We start from the raw sequence: 18742 nt of genomic DNA, 5'->3' as shown, positions 1-18742 counted from the left end.
ACACCAAGAGGCACAGACCAGCTGTGCACCTGCACCACATGCACCAGCCAGTGGTTTGCACTGGCACAGGCAGTCAAGCTTTCTTGAACTGCTGAATTCACACCATGAGTGGAAAAGACAGTGTAATGCAGCAAACAAAAGCAGCAAGAGTTAACTTTAATTGTCTGGCTCCAGGAAGGGCTGTGCTGATAAGCTGTGAACTGAAGCTAACATAGTAAAAATCAATAACACTAATCAAGACTTTGGTAACTGATCACATCCTTCCTCCCAGAAAGGTCCTGTCTGCATCAGGGCTGCTAAAGAAGCAATTTTGAAGCAAAGACAAAATGAGGCACAAAGACCACACGCACAGGGAACAACCACTCATCCTGATAGATGGCAAACTACAGGCAAAATGTGATCATGCCTGGTCCATGCCACCATCTCCTGTTGCTGGTGAGAGCAAATATTTTTCCAGAATCATACCACATGTCAAATAAAGCCAAAAAGTTCATAAGTAACCGCCTCACTCACAGTTGCTTGCCAGGATTTAGGGATCCACGGTCGATCTCTCTATCGAACTCAGTCCTGATGTCTTCTAGTGAGCCGTCATCTCCAAAGGCCCCCCACTCTGTGTTTATGCACATCCTGCCCTCATCCCCTTCCACCAGGTCAATGTGCCGCATCTCCTCCATGTAACAGGCATTGGTGCCAGTGCCTTTAGGGAAAGGACATGAAAGTACTAATTAAACAGGTCAGGCAAAGGGAAAAAAAGCCATGTGAATTCTGCAGCAGAAATGTGCCTTACCAATGATCAAGCCAACTTCACAACGTTGGTCATCAAAACCACAGGTCATCATAGTCCCAACGGTATCGTTCACAACAGCCATGATATCTGCATCATAGTCCTGATGGAGGAAAAACAACTTGTACCATATGGTTTCTCTGGAAAATACTGCTTGTGTTTATCATTGGTTTGCTCATAAGTAACTCCACCAAAAAGAGGGGAAAATCATAGAATCACAGAATCATTAGCATTGGAAAAGCCCTGTCAGCTCACCCAGCCCACCACCACTGCCCGCATCCTTCAATGCCACATCTCCACAGCTTGGCAACACCTCCAGGGACAGTGACTCCACCAACTCCCTGGGCTGCCTGTGCCAATGCATTACCACTCTTTCTGAGAAGAAATATGTCCTAATGCCCAACCTGACATCCCCCTGGCACAACCTGATGCCAACACCTCTTGTTCTATAGCTATTACCTGGGAGCAGAGACTGATCCCCATCTCACTATATGAGCCCAAATTCATCCCATCTCATGCTTTAGGCCTTTTTGTCTAAAATATGAAAGCTGAGCATAAAGCTCCCCTTCTCTTCTGCTCCTCACCCATGTCAGCCCACTGCACAACTTTGCTGAGCTGCTGCGGGGGAGCCCCAACCATGACATGCAGTTTCTCAGGAATGAAATGTGTGGGTATTGCTGAAATGCTGTGGCACCAAAGGGCAGCAGTTCCTCAGTTTTTAGAGGGTGATAGAATTGCTGAAGATTGCCAGCACAAGCCACAACATAGTAGCTGAGTTTTGTGCTATGAGGAGCATCACAGCTTCCACACAGTAATGGTGAGATCACTCCTTTTTCCCAGCAAACAGCACGTCTACATGCAAGTCCACCATCACTCACACCACGTGCTCAAGTCTGTGGTGTGAACAGACATCTCTGACACAGAAACACCAGTTGCTTTGATGCAGAGTTTAAAAGAGGGAAAAAAAATAACGAAGCCCAATTTACCCCACGTTTCTTGATGGCCTTGTTAAGCAGCTTCACAACATCTGCTCCCTCCACTCCACTCGCTTTGAAGCGCTTTGTCCAGGTTATCAGAATGCCCTGATAAAACAAGAGAGCAACCCTTAAAACAGAGCCACCAGAAAAGAAAGTCAATTTTATCTTTTTCCCTTTAAAAACAAGATTTTGTTCTTCATCAGCATCTGCAGGTCTTTGTTCCTAAATGGAAATACTGGAAATGTAGCAAGGGTTAAAATGCTTAAACACCTGTGTATGTACCTGTGCTCAAAGGTAAGTACTGGGATTAGGTGCATATTTAACATATGTACACATATAAAAAGTCATCACAGCCAAGGCTTAAACACAAAGTCTAAGGATGAAAATAATCTCTATGAGGATGAAAATAAGTACAAGTGAGGCAAGAGAACAGGATTTAAAAGTTAAACGAAGACGAACCTCAGTAAAAAGCATATATGATATGATAAATTCATTAAAAATCCTGATGTACGTCATGGTTCAAACACTTTGCACTGCTCAAGCAGTGTGAAATATAAGCAGCACTGCCCCACCTGGCCCTGCTCATTGCCAACACTGGGAGCTGTGCTCCAGGCTGTCTGCAGCCCTGCAAACTAGCAGACAGGTCAACCTCTAACAGGTCTCATAACCTCTTACTAAAGGTGCAGCACAGGATTGACTTCCCTGTATTTATTTGCTACGCCACTGCCATAGCAACACTGCACCAGGAGGCTGCTGAGTCACTTGTGCTATAAAGAGCAAAAGAAGGAAAATATTATAGCCTGCTTGTCATGGGAATCACACCAGAAACACCGTGCAAGGCTGTGTTTTTTGCAAGCAAAAGCACGTTGCTCCCAGGTAGCATATCCAACTGCACTCAGAGGGGACACGGCTCAGCACCACTGTTTGTGAGGAAGACCCTGAGCTGGATCAGTGTGTGCACTTGGGATGGGATGGGCCCTTCCCAGTTCTACCCACACAAAGGTGAAAGGCTGCAAACCTACTGCTGTGTTTACACAGCAAACCACAACCCTGAGGAGCTCCCGCAGAGGCAGTATAAAACATCAGATGCCTCTTTGTCATCTGCTAACCTGCTCCTTCACACAGAAGTACAAATACCAATCTGTCTGTGAAGCACAGAACTCACTTACTCCAAAAACATATGACCTGTCTGGGATTCTGCTTTCATAGCACTGTTTGAATAACATGCTCTTCTGCATGTTAAGAAAGGCGTGCAGTCTTCTTACCTCATCCAGCTTAGATTGTCGGCACGGGAAAGAAAAGGTAAACCCAACAGGTAATTTCTTGTCTTTGATTTGTTGTTTCTCCATAAAGTCTCCCAGGCATTCAGCAACATGATCAAAAAGCTGCAAGAAGACCAGAAAAGCACCAGGATTAGAGGTACAGGTTGAGGAAGAGGACACTTCCAACCGCATGTGAGAAGAAGGGGAGAAGATCTACTCCAGATTTTTAGAGATGTTATTGACAGAACTACAGAAAAACTCCCCAGCCGTCTGCATATCCTGTGTTACTGAGGGGGATAATTGGAAGGGAGTACAGAAAGCTATCTGTTGGGTGCAATTAGCCCTCACAGCTTCGCTGAGAACAATTTACAGTCTCGGAGAGACAGCAGAGCACTACAGACAATCATGAACACCAAGAGGAATGTCTGACTGTTTGAAGTGGGTCAGTGAGTGGTATGTGCAATGTTACGATTTAACAGAACACCTTTAACTCGTTCCTAAAACGAGATCTAAAATGATAAAGCCCAGAGATGGTGGTTTACCAGGGAAGAGGCTGCCCTTTGCTGTCTGGGGCAGATCAAGGACACTTTGCTGGGTGCACAGTGTTACGGCACGGGGCACACTGCTCTCCTGTCCAGATGAGGGAGAAAGGAATATAAAAAGAACAACTACAATGAAGTAATAAAACACAATGGCTACTCCGGTAGGCACACAGTAATAACACCAGCCTATGTCTTTATTATGTTTTTCATCTGAAAGTATCTTGCTACATACTCAAAAGCTCCAGCTGCCAGCAGGATTACAGACAACAACCAGGGGCTAAGTGTAAACCCTCAGGAGTTTTGAGAGCAGGAAACAGAGATATTGACTGATGACATTGCTGCAAAATCCCCCTCTTATGCAATGAATCACGACACATCAAGAGGAGACAGGGCATGCTTCAGAAGTCTGACTACACAGGATCCCTCAGCACTCCCAATGCAGCTGGCCATGCAGGACCTGGCAGCCCACTGGGATGCCCTTCTGCAGGTCAGCAGGCGGGCAGGCTGCAGGCAGCACACCGTGACTCAGGGAGGCACGCAGCAAGACACGCGCACCACTCCGACCCAAAACATGCATGGGCAAATCCAGTTAACTATTAGCTACATTCTTCACGTTACAGTAGCTGTGTCTGCTCAATAATGCATGCTCTGGGTGCGCTACTGTTTTCAGTAAAGCACAGAATAAAGGCATTGCTCAAAACAAGGGGAAAGAAAGGGAGGCATTTATTGATTTTGCTACCATTAAATGCAGTACATTGTTTCCTAAGACTCAAGGATGCATCTGTGTGCTCCCATATCCACACTAACATCCACTTCTTAAAATAACCAGCTCTGCCAGGATGATAGAGGCAACATCATGAGCTCCTGAGGATTTTATACAAGTGAGGCAGGCAGATGGAGGAAAAGTCCAAATCACTGCTCACACACAGGTGTGCAGTGCTGGAAGCCCAGCAGTATCACAGATAGGATCATAGAATTATTCAGGTTGGAAAAACCCTCTCAGCCCACCCAGCCTGACCCCAGTCCACCCCCACCCATCCATGTCTCTCAGTGCCACATCTTCATGGCTCAGCAACACCTCCAGGGACAGTGACCCCATCATCTCCCTGGGCAGCCATTGCATTACTGCTCTTTCTGAGGATAAATGTGTCCTAATCCCCAACCTGAACCTCCCCTGGCACAACATGAGGCCATCACCTCTGGGAGCAGAGGCTGACCCCCACCTCACCACAATCAAGCAACCAGGCCATGATTCTGGCCATGATATTGCCTGCTCCAGTTGAGCCCTGAGGGGTTTCAAGGATGCACTCAGTGGGCAGCCAGCAGACTTTGGCAGGCAGATGCAGACCTGAGCTCAGGCTCAGACTCCTAAACAGGGAGGACTTCAAAAGAGCAAGGAACCCTTCACACCTGGAGAACAGCCACAAGCCCAAACCCTACCTCCAACACAGAAAGCAGCACTGAAATCAAGCATCACAGGCGCTCCCATTTGTTGTGCTGACACAGAACACGGACTTCTTACAAATTTTAGACCTGCTATTACATTGAAGGAGTCAATGAGGGTTTTGCCCTTGACTTTGATGGGGAACTGTCTCCAACTGTCAAAGCAGTCAGGCTGCACCTGACAGATGGGGAAAAGTAGAACTTCAAATGCAATGAAGTAGGAAATATCAAAACAAACTGTGCTGCCAGCAAGGCATGAAGCCATAAACTGCAATCCCTTCAATAGGGTGATTACATATTAGGCTTAAAGAGTATAACTCACCAAAGTTAATGACACAGTCTGCTAAAAAGCATATTCATAGCCTACCCTGCACAGGCATTTCAGTCCAAGTAGTCCACTAATCTGGCTCAGAGATCTCACAAACCTCAGCCACGTGCAACACTCGTAAGTACCAAATCATCTCCTGCCTCTGTGCCTCCCAGGCATCTTCCATGTTTTCCTGTCAAGTCTCACAACAAGCATCTCAGTCATGGTCACATACTGTCACGATACAATTCCAACCTGGATGCAATTACTGTGATGGTCACCCCTCTTTTTCCTATTACTTAAATACCAGGAAGACTGCCCACTATGAGTCACTGGAAGCCATTCTTGCTCCCCCTCCCAGTTAAAAAGCCATGAGAGAACTCTACGCTGCTGGCTCCCAACAGCTGAACAGCCTTGGGATATTTAAAAACCAAAACACAAACACAACAAAGCCCAGGAAAGAATGCATTGCTGACATCTCTTCTCCCAGCTTCTCCTTAGTGTCCCTCTCGCTCCTCCATCCAGTCTCAACTGTGTTACAGTTTCAGGGTTGGTACTGTCATTTGCCTACAACACTAAGTCATCTTCCTGCTCTCCATTCCTATCTCTAGAAGTTAAGTTTACTACAAATGTTGGAATTCTTATTTCTGGGACAATTTTCTCCTTAATTCAGCCCACGCAATGACAGTAGAGCAGTATCAGGCACAAATGCTCTGTTACTAACTACAGCTTATTTATTCTCGGTATTGACAAAGAGCTGTAGGGCATCCATGTGTTCCATAGGTGGAACTGCTAAGATGCTGCCGTCATTCTTATGCTCTTTTCCAAAAAGCACAGGGTGAAAGCAGCAAATCTATAGGGAATATTGATAAGGAAGAGGCACTTACCCGTGTCCCACTACCATGAATGATATCTTCAGGTGTATTATAAATTTCAGTTTCCATTTGTACTGTCTGCTTTTTTTCATGCGATACTTTCACTCGCAGAATTCGAAAGTAAGAACCACCAAGATCCAGAGCGATGAAATCTCCTTTCTCTACGTGGAAAACAAGACATGGGTGATTAAAAGCTGCACGCAACAGGCACTTGGGAAAAAATAAGCTCTATTAATTATAATGCACAGAGAAATGCACAGTGCTTATGGCAAGCGAGTCTTAAGCTGTAGGGCATCCAAGCAAAGCATCAGCTCAGTTCCCTCCAGCTGAAGATAAAAATGGTGCAAAGGCAAGGAGGGGTGCCATTGATGCATGGGTAACTGCAGTGAGGGCTTATCCAGAAAGAATGAACCAAGAGCAGGCAGTTTGTATCCAGATCTCATGACTAAGCTGGCAGAACAAGGATCTCAGGAGAAATCTGAAAAGATGTTGGAAAAAGAAGAGGAAATGAAAGGATGCCAGAGCACTGATGAGCCGCCTCGAGTTGTAAGCAAGCCTGTGTCACTTTGGCAAGTAGCAGCGAATAGTGGCTGGTTTGTGCTCTGCTCTGAAATCAACAGATTACAGGGAAATGTAGTTAAGCAGGAGCCACTTATTTCACCTCTAGAAGCAGAGATGCACTGCAATCTGCAGTCAGATTACAAAAGTCAGAAACAACAACATGAAACACCACGTGGAGCCCAGTGCTGCTGCAGGAGTTACTCAGAACCTGCAATCCCTTGCACAGAGTTCCTAAGCACCTCGCCAGGAGCCAGGGCAGAAGTGAGGGTGCCACCATCCCCCCGCCCTCTGCACTGGGAAGGATTTCAGAGGTCTGAAGCCAAATACATGACCGAGTTCTAGCTATCTGGGAAATGACACTGTCAGTAGCCCCTGGAGAGCAAAGCAAATACATCCGACTGAACCGGTCCTGCTATCTTGTCTTATCAAAGAGGGAGCAAACAAAGACAGCCATCACTGAAGTCTGTGAAAAGATAGCATCTGGGGAAGCAGCCAACACACCTTAACAAACAGCCATGTGTGCCCAGGCTGCAGCTAATCACTGAGGTTACTTGCAAGCACCTGCATGTGTACACTGCATCCCTGGCTTACCCACGCTGCTCAGAGGGAAGCATAACAAGCATGCAGTGCTTTCTCACCTTTGTTTTTTTATTGGCTTGTACTTTTTGACAGTGCCAGAAGTACTCCGAACTGCAAGTGGGATGAGCTGCATCCCCCAGCTATCTTCCATATTGCCAGTTCCATCCCATGGCACTCTATAGGCTTGCACCTAAGGCTGTCCAACTTTATTCTGTGCCTATTGGAAGGCCATTCCCAACATCATCATTTCTCCACTTCTAACTAAATTCTACATGGAAAGAGCTCTAGCAGCTGGGAAGATCAGTATCTACTGATGTGCCGTGTCACTCCAAACCTCGGCTCTGCTCTCAGAGCCTTATGACTCCACACTGTTGCCAAAACACAGGGCATGCAATGTACCATGAGGATTAGCAGACTCGGATTCACCTCTGAGATAACTCTCCAACATCAGACCACAACTCCTCAAGTCTCACAGCTCCTCCTCATTGCCCCACACACCCCAGGAGCCCTGCTCTGCTCAGCAAAGCCCTCCAACAGCCAAAAGAGGCAAACACACTGCAGAAACCTTTATGGTTTCGCAATACTGTGGTCTACTATGGCAAACAAAACTCCACCATAAGAAAAATTACAAAGAGCAACAGCCTGCTTTTAGAACATGTAATAAAGACAGTGGGAGCCCATGACTCCTACCAGCGCTCAGAATTGCACTGCACTGCAATGCAGCCTTCTCTTCACACTGCCTAAAACATGGGAAAACTCAGAGTTTGCTGAGATACAGTCTGTGCAGTGCCTGCTTGCCTGTTTCTGAATACTGAGGCTTTGAATATTGCTTTGCACCACTGAAGACATCACTGAAAATGTTAACTCAACCAAATTGCACACGCAGTTCTCCTATTGGGGTCTGCATCACAAATTCAGTCCCTCACCTTCACCGGGACAAGACTGGAAGGAAACATTTACCGCAAGCATCTCATTAAGCCAAATACCTGAATAAGCTTTATTGTAACAGGGTATCATTTCTTGAATGTAAACCATTACCTTCAATAAATAAATGAAAAATCAACACTGGGCCAGATGGCCCTATTTCAAGCCTAAATGCACCTCAGTACATACTTCAAACAAATCCTGCACTTCAAAAACAGCTTCCCTGGCAGCAAACTGACAGATCAGTGCTGCTGATTTCCAGCCAGGCTCATAGCAAGGTAACATTTGGTAAGAGCTATCCTTCCCCATTAAAAAGATAGAACTGCTCTGAAGAAAACCTAAAGCTTTTGTATGCTAAGTGACAGTTTTTTCTTGGACTGTTTCAAGAAAAGAAACTCAACTAGCAGCACTGAATCTACACTTATACCACAAAGATGCCAGAGTCAGAGAAGCAGGAGGGACCAGGCACAGACCCTTTCCTCGTGTCACATCACATCCCCAGTCCATGCCGTGCAACAATCTGCAAAACTATAGCAGCACTTGCATGTGGTTGCCTCTCCTGCAGCCCCTCAGAGTCAGCCCTGCCCGTGACCCAGCTACATGCAGCATCTTCATGGCTGCCTTTCTCAATAGGCTGCAAATTTCAACACAACATTGCAACATAACAGCTAGCAGCGCTAAATTAAGGGAGACACAGGAATTGGGCTAGTTCTATCTTTATTTTTTCAACAGAAAATTGCATTGAAATTAAAAAAGCACAAGGTGGCAGAAACACAACAGCAGAGCTATCAAAGACTTCCACCTGCCACACGATTCCAGCTACTGCTCTCAGTAATGCTTTGGACCATTTCTAACAGGTCTCTCATGAAGCACACCATCTTCAATAGAGAAAATTCTCAGATCCTTACCTGAGCCATCAGGAATGGACCTCACGAAGGTAGGGAGCATTTTCACTGTAGCTGTTGGGTTGAAATCTCTGGAGAGGCCGTTCTTCATTTCTCTCCGGAAGCGAGCCATGATGTCTATCAGAGTTTCATCGGAGAGCCGCATGGCGTAAAGGTATTTATCAATCTGTGCAGAGAGATGAACACAAGCATGGATATCCCAAAGCGCTCAAGCAGAGTTATACCATGTACTACTCCTGAATTACAAGGAAAATATAAGGATAGTCACTAGCACTGGTGCTCTGCCCAAGCCAGCAAAACAGTTGAGCACTTCACTGTCTTTTGATACAAAACCAAGGAAGCAGTGTGAGTGCCATGACTTACATAAGCTGAAGCCAACCATCCTGCTGCCTTCCCAAGGCAAGGCCCAGCCCCACATCACTCTGCATTCTCCTTTCCACAAAAAAAAGCTTACCCACAGCCTCACACCTCTACTGCCAGCCTTCCGCTACCTCTCATCTCTCCTGACTATCCACAAGCTGAAAAACCAAAGCTAAACATTTCTCTTGTGGCACCTTGTGCTACATGGGCAGATGCTGCAACCCACCAAGGTGTCCTTGTGTTGAAATCTTTCATTTCAAAGGACCCGCTGCAGCAATTTCAGCACTATGTTAATAGCTGAGAAATGATTCCTGAGTACCAGAGCACCTTTCCTATCCTGCTGCAGAACCATCTCAGCCAGAGGCTGGGGAGAGGCAGAACTTCGCTGTGGGCAGGTTGAGTCTTCATCATGAACATGAAATATTAAATTAAAAGCAGTTGACTTCTCCCTTCTGGCTTCCCAGGACAGGAACTTCATCACCCTGGAAAAAGGAGATGTTTCCACATTCCCAGTGACATCACTTTCCATAACGTTACACCCATCTTCAGCACCAGGAAAAGTAAGAGATGTTTTGCACCTCAGAAGTACAATTCAGCCTAGTGGGTTCTTGCCAAACGTATGTCCCACTCCATACATCTCAGCTGCCAGTCTATTCATGCTTTCATTTATTATCTGCCTTAGAAACTTGATTCTGCAAATAATGCACAAAAGGTTCAAACCAAATCCACACCTTTGAGATTGCTTTTGCTCATAGCCTAGCAGAATCGAGGAAATAAAGCCCTGCTCATGTTTTCTGTCCTCAGCAAAACTGGAAGAACAACCTGATCCAAAGCCACGCCTCTGTATCTCCTCTGCTGCTGTGGAAGACTCAAGAGCATTTGTCTCCATGCTGATGTTACATCTCAGCAGGAGCAACAAGGAAAGACCCCTTGAAAAGTGTGTGTATGTAAACACTCCATAAACCTGGGACTTTGATACAGGAAATGATGGATGACGCCAGACATGAAGGAAACGCAGACAGTCAAAATGTGATTAGACCCTAAGCTGGTCATAAACCCAGTGCCACTTGGATTGCTCTGCAAAAAGCACTTCTGCAGTACCAGATAGTGTATCACTCCAAACCAGATGTGCTCCAGTGAGCAGCACTCGTGCAGCCAAGAAAAGGGGCACAGATGGCACCAGTAGGGTCTGAACAGCAGGGCTGGGGGCTGAAATGTGGGGCTGCAAACCCTCTGCATCACTAAGCAGCATGCAGACAGACGGGTGCTGAGGCTGGTTCCGGGCTGCAGGAAGGTCTTTCTCTGCCACTGTAAATGCTGCCAGAGCTTTTTTTAGCAGAGCCTGCTCGGCAGTGATGTCAGAGCCCGAGGTTATTCCCTTTTAAAGGAGGGAGGGGACTGGAGCTATCATGGCTGTCAGCAGCCCACACTGCCGCTCAGAGGCCCCAGCACCCAAATCCCCCAGTGACAGCTACGCTAATGCATCACACCATGAAAATACCCCCTTACAACACTGCACCGTCCTTCTGAAAACAGGGCTGAGGCCCTGAGCTCCACCTTGCCCAGCTGGGAGTGCAGCTTTTGGTGTTTGCACAGTCAGGACTGTGCAAGCCTACACTCCTAGAGCTGCCTTCCTGCAGTGGGGTAAATGGGAGGCAGGGCTCTGGTTTCCCCTTGAAAAGCCAGTGAGAGCCATCAGCCTCATGGTGCTGGGAGCATCGCGCTGAGGCCATCTTCACCGCTGAGACTCATGGGGCAGGGAGGAGGGGAGGCGAGGACAGAATCACATTTCAAAACAAAATAGCTCCTGTGTATTAGTTTGAGGGGGAAAAAATAGCTGTTCTCTCCTAGGCAAGAAAAAGGTTAGTCATCCCAGCAGGACAGTCGGAGTGAAAAGCAGCACTCCTCTGAGGGAAAACCCCCAGCAAACAGCAGTGAATAACTGGGCGGGGAGATGAGGGCTGGATTATGGGAGGGATGTTTAATAACACCTCACTCTGTCCGTGGCTAAAGCTGATCAGAGAGCAAATCCCAGCCTTATCCAAATGAATGCGGCAGCAGGGTGGCAGGGACAGCAAGACTCCTGGGGACCAGGCATGGCCCTGCACACAATGCACACAGCAAGGAGCAGAAAACACTGCTTTATGTACCTGCCTCCAGGATGGGCATCCTCCCTAGGTGCTGCTGTGCAAGCCTCCAGGAGCTCCATCACTTTTCTTATTTCCTTTATTATTATTATTATTATTATTGTTGTTGTTGTTGTTGTTGTTGTATGTTTTTTAATAGCCAGACAGAACTTGCAAATGTTTGCGTTTTTTTCAGTTGCATTTTTTTTTTAATAGGATTTCATCATCCAATCCACACACAGGTAATTTTTTTTGGTCACACAAGAAAGACTCTTTGTACTGGGGTAAAAAGGGCTGTTTGAAATTCAGAATATTGCAGGAGCAACATGGGAAGGTGTGGATTGTCATGAGTGGGTAATGAAACAGGCAGCACTGAGGGCCCATCCTCACATACTGCAGAGAAGGAAGGCTCCATGAACACCTGATAGCAGTCTCTGGAAGGAACTTAGAAGCAAGAAGTGGAACAACCTTTTACATGGACTGATAGTGATAGGACAAGGGGGGAAAGGCTGTAAACTAAAAGACCTGAGATTTAGGTTAGATGTTAGAAGGAAATTCATCACTCAAAGGGTGGTGAGGTGCTGTCACTGCTGCCCAGAGCTGTGGGAGTCCCATCTCTGGAGGTACACAGTGCCATGCATGGGGCCCTGGCCAGCCCGAGCTGCAGGGAGACAGCCAGCCCATGGCAGGGGTTGGGGCTGGGTGGGCTTTGAGGTTCCTTCCAACCCAAACCATTCTGTGGCTCCATGACTCTATGAAACACACAGCCAATGACCCAGACAGTGCCAGAAGCATCCTAGAGCAGGGCACTGCCATAACTTCAGAAATCATTAACACCTTTTGTACCAGCACAGCCTTCGTGTAAAGCCCTTCCCCATGCCACTGTAATCTTCAGCATCGGGAAGATTCACCACAAGCTGCAGCACGTTACAACAGGCAGCTCGGCCATCCCAACCTTACAGTTTATCGGATTGTTTCTGAAAAGCCTTTACACAAAGGGACAGAGCTCCAGGGGTTTTCTCGATACCTACATTTTATGCCCTGTTCCATCACGTTCTTTTCAAGGTTAATAACCTTGGTGTCACTCTCAAAAGCTTTATTTTTCTTCTCGTGTCAGGCAACACCATGAAAAGGCATTGTTCCCCTGACAGGGCAATCAGGCAACACCTTGTGCTCCCCACTCCAGAGCCAGCTCAGCAGGCACAAACCTGCTGGGACCAAAGCACTCTAAGGGCAGGATGCTACTCAGTCGAACCACTCCATTTGGGTAGTACATTGCATTGCACGTCACCTGCTTGCTTCTGCGCAGCAGGCTCATGTGCAAGTGCAAGGATTTATGGCTTTGTGTGTCCTTCAGCACTGTACACACTGCCTTGCTTCTCCTGCCTGCTGTGACTCGCCCAGTACAATGCTCCAAAACCTGCAAGGTGGGGCCAAAATTCCTCTCAAATGTAAGAGAGTGCCTAACATCCAGCAACACAGAAGCTGAGGGCATGCAAAGAACCTGGAACCAGCCTGGGGATCACACAGGGGCTGAGCAGCACAGAGACACTCCCTATGGACATCCAAGTGAGGGGGCTCAAAACCTGCCCTAAGTGATGTAGACAGGAGCAGATGTCCGAAGTCCTCTGGAATGGGCAGCCTGCTTTTCTCCCACTGCATTTCATTTTAGTTTTCAAACCTAAGAATGCCTCACAGCTCCCCAGCCAAATGATTTGCCATGCCATCAGCAGCTCATGGTGCCAAACCAGCCTGCAACAAATAACCCCAGGGAGCACCGTGGAGGCCTACATACCCTCTCTCTCGGCCTTCCCCACGCAGCACCGCAGCATGCAACCCTATGCTTATCAGGGGTTGCTAAATATAACAGCACAGCCAGGCAGGAGAGGCCTCACCCAGGCATGCAAGCCCAGCACCAGCTGCAGAGTGCACAACTCCTGTGGGAAAGGGAAAGAAAAGCCCTTGGGAGCAAGGAGCTGCTACTGCGGGGACTGAAGGCCTTCCAGCCCCCCACGAGTGCTGCAGAACGGAAGAGCCAAAAAGCAAAACGGCAGAAGGAGGTGGGGGGTTGATGCAAGGGAGGAAGGGGCCGCAGGCAGGCAGGGCAAGCAGGGTGGGTAGGGCAGCCCCCCCGGGCACAGGCAGGGGCCCAAGCAAGGAGGTGTCCCCTCCTGCAGGGTGAACCCCACGGAGCAGCCCTGTCGATACAATGGCCAAGGATTCCCCAAAGTACTGTAGGGATGGATGGGATTCCCCAAAGTACTGTAGGGATGGTTGGCTTTGGCAGGCACTAGGCCATGCCGAGTGGGTCACGTAGCAGCGCTGGAGGAGGTGGCAGAAGAGAAGGGAAGGGAAGCCTCCGCTCCGTGACGTCAGCCCGGCAGCACAGCGGGGCCTGGTGACATTTGCAATTATTTTCCTGATTTGCATCCCCACAGCCCCAGCCCTGGGCTCCCAGCTCCCCCAGCCCTGCAGGGTGCTCAGCCAGGACCTCCCTGCCATGTTTGTACTTACCCCGTGCTGTGCATCACACCACAGGGCTACGCCAACCATGCTGCTTAATGCAGAAGGAGAAACAAAAATACCCACAGAGCAACTTCTCCCTTCTAAGCATCGCCGCCTATACATTCAGAAGCCACGGCGAGATGTAAGTCAAAAAGGATCTGCAAGCGACTGCTGAACGATGGATGCCCACGGTGGCCAGGAGAGGAGCAGCCCCTGCTCAAGGATGCCGGTGCTCGGAGCGGCCCTTACACCCATCCCCATCAGCACCACGACACCCCGGTCGTGCCTTGCTCGGGCTGGGTGAGGCTCACGGCTGTGCCGCCCATAGCGGGGGGTGGCCATGGGGACAAAGCAACGACGGCAGCAAAATAAATGATTTAGGGGGAAAAAAAAAAAAAAAAAAAAAGCAGCTACTTGGGCTGCTGCGGGGGTGCAGCCCGTCCTCCTCGAGGCTGAACCCTACCTTTTTGACCTGGTCCTCCTTGAGCTCGGTGAAGTAGTAGGCCAGGAGCTGGGCGGCGATCATCCTGCCGGCTGCAGCGGGCGGCTCCGCGCACGCAGCGATGCGGCGCCCCGGGATGGCCGCGGCGCCTCCCCTTCCTCCACTCCTCCTCCTCCTCCTCCTCTGCTGCCGCCCCGGCCCCGCCCGCTCCCGGAGCTCGTGCGGCGCGGAGCCCTCGGCCCTGCGGGGGGAAGGAGCAGCGCGAACGAGGAGGGGGAAGAGCGCTGCAGAAATGGTCGTTTCCAGCAATAGGAAGGACAATGCAGGCTGCTGGGGCTTGCATTACTGTGGAACGGGAAAAGCAAAATGCAAACAAACAAAAACTTCGGAAATTCTGCGCTGCGGCTGTTTTCAGAAGAGCCGCTCCATTCAGAAGCATCTGAGAAAACAGCGGTGGGAACGGACCCCGCTACACACCGATGCTGGGGCTCCAAGCATCCCCTCATTCTGTCACAGAATGAGCAGGACACAGCCCTGACCCCTGGGCATCATATCAGTCCTTCCTTCACCAGTGCCATCCCCACACCAGCGCTACTGAACAGAATGGGAACCCCCCTCCCAAAGCGTGCTGCCACCTTTCTGTCGCTGAGGTCCCCATCATCACCCCAAAGAACGTGCCAGCCAATGCAAAGCCCACATCCACGTCAGCAAGGACGAAGCTTCCCCCTGGGAGCAGAAGGATGAAGGCAGATGCCGAGGTGACACGTGTTGCACCCACACCCTATTCTTCCCCAGGACAGGAATGCACAGCCATGCATACAGCGCTGATGCTTGGAGGCATGATTTGCATAGGCATTGTCTGCCGAAGTCCAAGTGATAAAAAACCTGGTTCTCGAGTTTCCGGCTTCCTTTTCAGTGCTACTGCAATTAAATGGCCACATTGGTGAACGCCACAAGTTCTTTGGCAGCCATCCTCCTCTGCACAGCCCCAGACACTGCAGCAGGGCAGGCAGGATTTCCTCCACCTCAGCAAGTTGGCTTCAGCTCTTTCCCTGAGATTCTCATCAAGTGTTCTGCTGTTCTGTATGCAGTGCTTGGTTTTGGTGAGCCAACAAGTGAACACACCACACTCCCAGCATGAGCTGCGGGTGCCTAAAGACACAGTAGCCTGGAGCAGGGCAGCAGCTTCCAGCTATGCCCAGTGATACCCCCTCAGCCCCCTCCAGCTCACTCGGGTGTAGCTCTCTGCTGGGCCTCTCTGCTGCTGGTTAGAAAGTACCTTAATTCTCAGTCTGGGCCTGCTCCTGCTTTCAGTCTGTCTGTCATCTCCTAACCTTGGCCTCTCAGCTCAGCTCACTCTCTCAACAACTCCTGTTGTTCCCTGGCTATAAATACACAGGAAGGTAACTGGACCCTCCTTAGCTTTACTGGCACTAAGTATGACAGAGCCGGCCCTTTTTTCATTTCCTTTGCCAGAAAGAAAAGACCAAGCTGGATTAGCCCTTTCCCCATGTGCGCTGCAGCCCAAATCTGTCTCTATTAAACATGCCAGCTGAAGTAAGGTGAGTTGTTTCAGAAAGGGCTGAAGCCCCTCTGCCAACATGCATGGCACAAACTGGAAATACAGCACCAACCCCTTCCCAACTGGGAGCACAACACCTGAGGCTCTGGGGTTAACTGGGACACAGAGATTCCCCCACAAGGAACTTAAATCAGCCAGCTCACACCAAGCAGCCCACAGTACCCAAACTGGCTGTGAGTAACAGCGGTCTGAATGACCATAAGGAGAAGCTGTTTAATTTCTTCACCTGCCAAAATTCTGACTCCAAAGTGAATTGAAATCACAGCTTTCACAAATCATTAGGATGGCTTTTGCCTCAGCTGACCATTTGTACTGGAGTATATTTCAACACTCACCAGGTGCAGCTGTTTCATGTTTACCATAAGCAATAAATAAATTCAAAACATCACTACTCTAAAGATCTCTGAGTTCTGCATAGTGACAATGAAACGCATACATACTACAAACCCCAGAACACAGTAAACTATATGTTTAAGCAGCAGGTGGCTTTGGATTGCCTTCAGTTGCTGAGTGTGAACTCAGCAAGAACTCTGCACCCCAGAAGATGTTAGAGAAAAATTAACAGCCCATCAGAAGCAAAGCAAATGCTCTGTTTGAACATTCTGTATCTCCACACTGCTCCTTACAGCGTGTGACCACATTTCATGCTGCAAGCGCTGCTGGATGAAGGAGCTTTCCTCCCACCTGGCAGCTAGAAGGGCAACTCAGCATGCCTACATGCATGGCAGCCCTCTGCACAGCCTGATATGCAGGTGCTGCTGCTGGGTACCCCACAGGAGCCACGCAGCACCTGCAGCAGCTCTGCGTGCCAGGGCCTCCACCAGCCTCCTACACCTCCCCACCACACAGCCCTGTGCTCTCCTTCTGCTTTACTGCAAGAGGCCCATTCAACAGCCAATTAATTAGCAGCACCTAATGGGTGCCGCCAGGCATCCTGCAGGCTATTTTTGCAGCCCAATGTGCCGTGAGACAAATGACCAGAGGCTCAGCAGACACCTGATGACTTGCAGCTATTTCAGTTGTGCTCTAATCTCATTGCCCAGGTCTAGCAGTGCTGTCTGAAGTCACTCAGTGCACCAGCTCTCCTGTGCAGTTCTCTGCTTGTTTTCCCTTCCTTACCTATTTCTTCATTGAATACTTACTGTTCTATATTAGTCCATGTTCAGATTTAAATCCTCCAGGATGGGGAGGGATTTCGTAATCAGTCACACCCATTGCATACTTTTGATGCACTCAGTAGCTAAATTCTTCTTTCTCTTGTCATGAAAACAATCAAGTTGTAGTAGTGTTTACTGAGTTGCCTGTTGTTTGCTTGTTGTAGGTACTCAATCAACCCACATTTACCTGCAAGGCATTTCCCCTTCACAATGTTTACAGCAGTGTGAGAGAAAGCACCATCACTAAGAAACACTAATTTCCAGCTCACAGCAGCCTGGCTGAATAACAAGGATTTTCCAATAGCTTTCCAAGTTACCATTCCTCAGTAGGACAATATATGTACAAAAGAACTCACCGTGCATTTTGATGGACCTGGTGCAGAAGCAACAAACAAAACCTGCAAGCAGCACCGCTATCAATTCGATAAGAAACTCAGCTGAGTGAGGTTAAATCCATGATGCAACTTGACTTTGCCAGGAGGTACAGCAAGCAGGCACTGCCGCCACCAGTCATGGTGTTTTACCTTGTTTTTCCCTGTTAACACAGTTAGCTAAAGCGCCTCGAGGGGAGCTCATTGCATGCATGGAAAAAGCCATGCCACATGTGGACAGAGCAAACACACTTCATAAGTGGGTGTAAGGGTGTCGTGGTTTTATGCTCCAGGTACAGTGTGTTTCCCAGATTTGAGTGCTTCCCTGGGAAGCCTGGAGCCAGCACCTTAAGGAAGGGCCAGAACAGGCTCAGCAGGCCTCACCGAGCCAACCGCTCCAGCCAAGAAAGAGCGACGGGTTCCACCTGCACCAAAACATAGGTAAGGCTCTGAGCCAAGAGGGACCAGCAGGCCCTGTTTGAGCAGAGGAGGGGTGAGAGCAGACAGCCACCTTCACCCGTGACAGAAGGACCTCAGGGGAAAAATACCAGACTGCCTTGTGTTGGAAGGGACCTCAAAGCCCACCCAGCTCAACCCCTGCCATGGGCTGGCTGCCCCCCAGCAGCTCAGGCTGCCCACAGCCTCATCCATTGCACTGGGCACCTCCAGGGATGGAGCACCCACAGCTCCCCAGAGTCACACTATCACAACACTTAATGCCTAGTTCCTGTGCTGCACAACAGGGATTTCTTTGCAGCTGTAGGACAAAGTTTCTAACAATTTTAAGCATTTTAGTGTTCGTTTGTGTGATGTTTCAACAAGGAACATGTCACTGGAGGCGGGAGAAACAGCCCAGTAGCACCTTGGTGCCCCAGCATCCCCTGCTGGCTGAGGACAGGTAGGAATTTACCTACAACCAAGCATCTCTAAGCTCAAAGCCCAAACTCAGGTGCATCATCACCCAATGTTTATACAAATATCCATCATCTAAATCTCCAATTCTCTGGTGTTTTGTAATGTTTACAAAGGAACTTGAAACC

At 48.8% G+C, this 18742-nt stretch overlaps 1 protein-coding gene across 2 annotated transcripts in view; it reads right to left on the bottom strand.

Annotated features, from left to right (window-relative positions):
- LOC107315732 (hexokinase-1) overlaps window positions 1-18742 on the bottom strand; it is a 34445-nt gene that overhangs the window by 11674 nt on the left and 4029 nt on the right. The window contains exons 1-7 of one of the 2 annotated variants that reach the window (XM_085554096.1): window positions 14614-14736; window positions 9163-9325; window positions 6203-6351; window positions 3027-3146; window positions 1771-1866; window positions 788-887; window positions 514-697 (exon numbers count right to left, since the gene is read on the bottom strand). In XM_085554096.1, the coding sequence (XP_085410222.1) occupies window positions 514-697; window positions 788-887; window positions 1771-1866; window positions 3027-3146; window positions 6203-6351; window positions 9163-9325; window positions 14614-14676 (875 nt within the window). In that variant the 5' untranslated portion in view covers window positions 14677-14736. Of the gene's footprint in view, window positions 1-513; window positions 698-787; window positions 888-1770; window positions 1867-3026; window positions 3147-6202; window positions 6352-9162; window positions 9326-14613; window positions 14737-18742 lie in introns of those variants that run through there. The other variant, XM_085554095.1, reaches the window with a different exon arrangement.

The sequence above is a fragment of the Coturnix japonica genome, chromosome 8 (assembly GCF_054131305.1).
Source record: "Coturnix japonica strain WE chromosome 8, WE-NBRP24, whole genome shotgun sequence".
Taxonomy (NCBI): Eukaryota; Metazoa; Chordata; class Aves; order Galliformes; family Phasianidae; genus Coturnix; species Coturnix japonica.
This window is presented reverse-complemented; position numbering and strand designations above follow the sequence as displayed.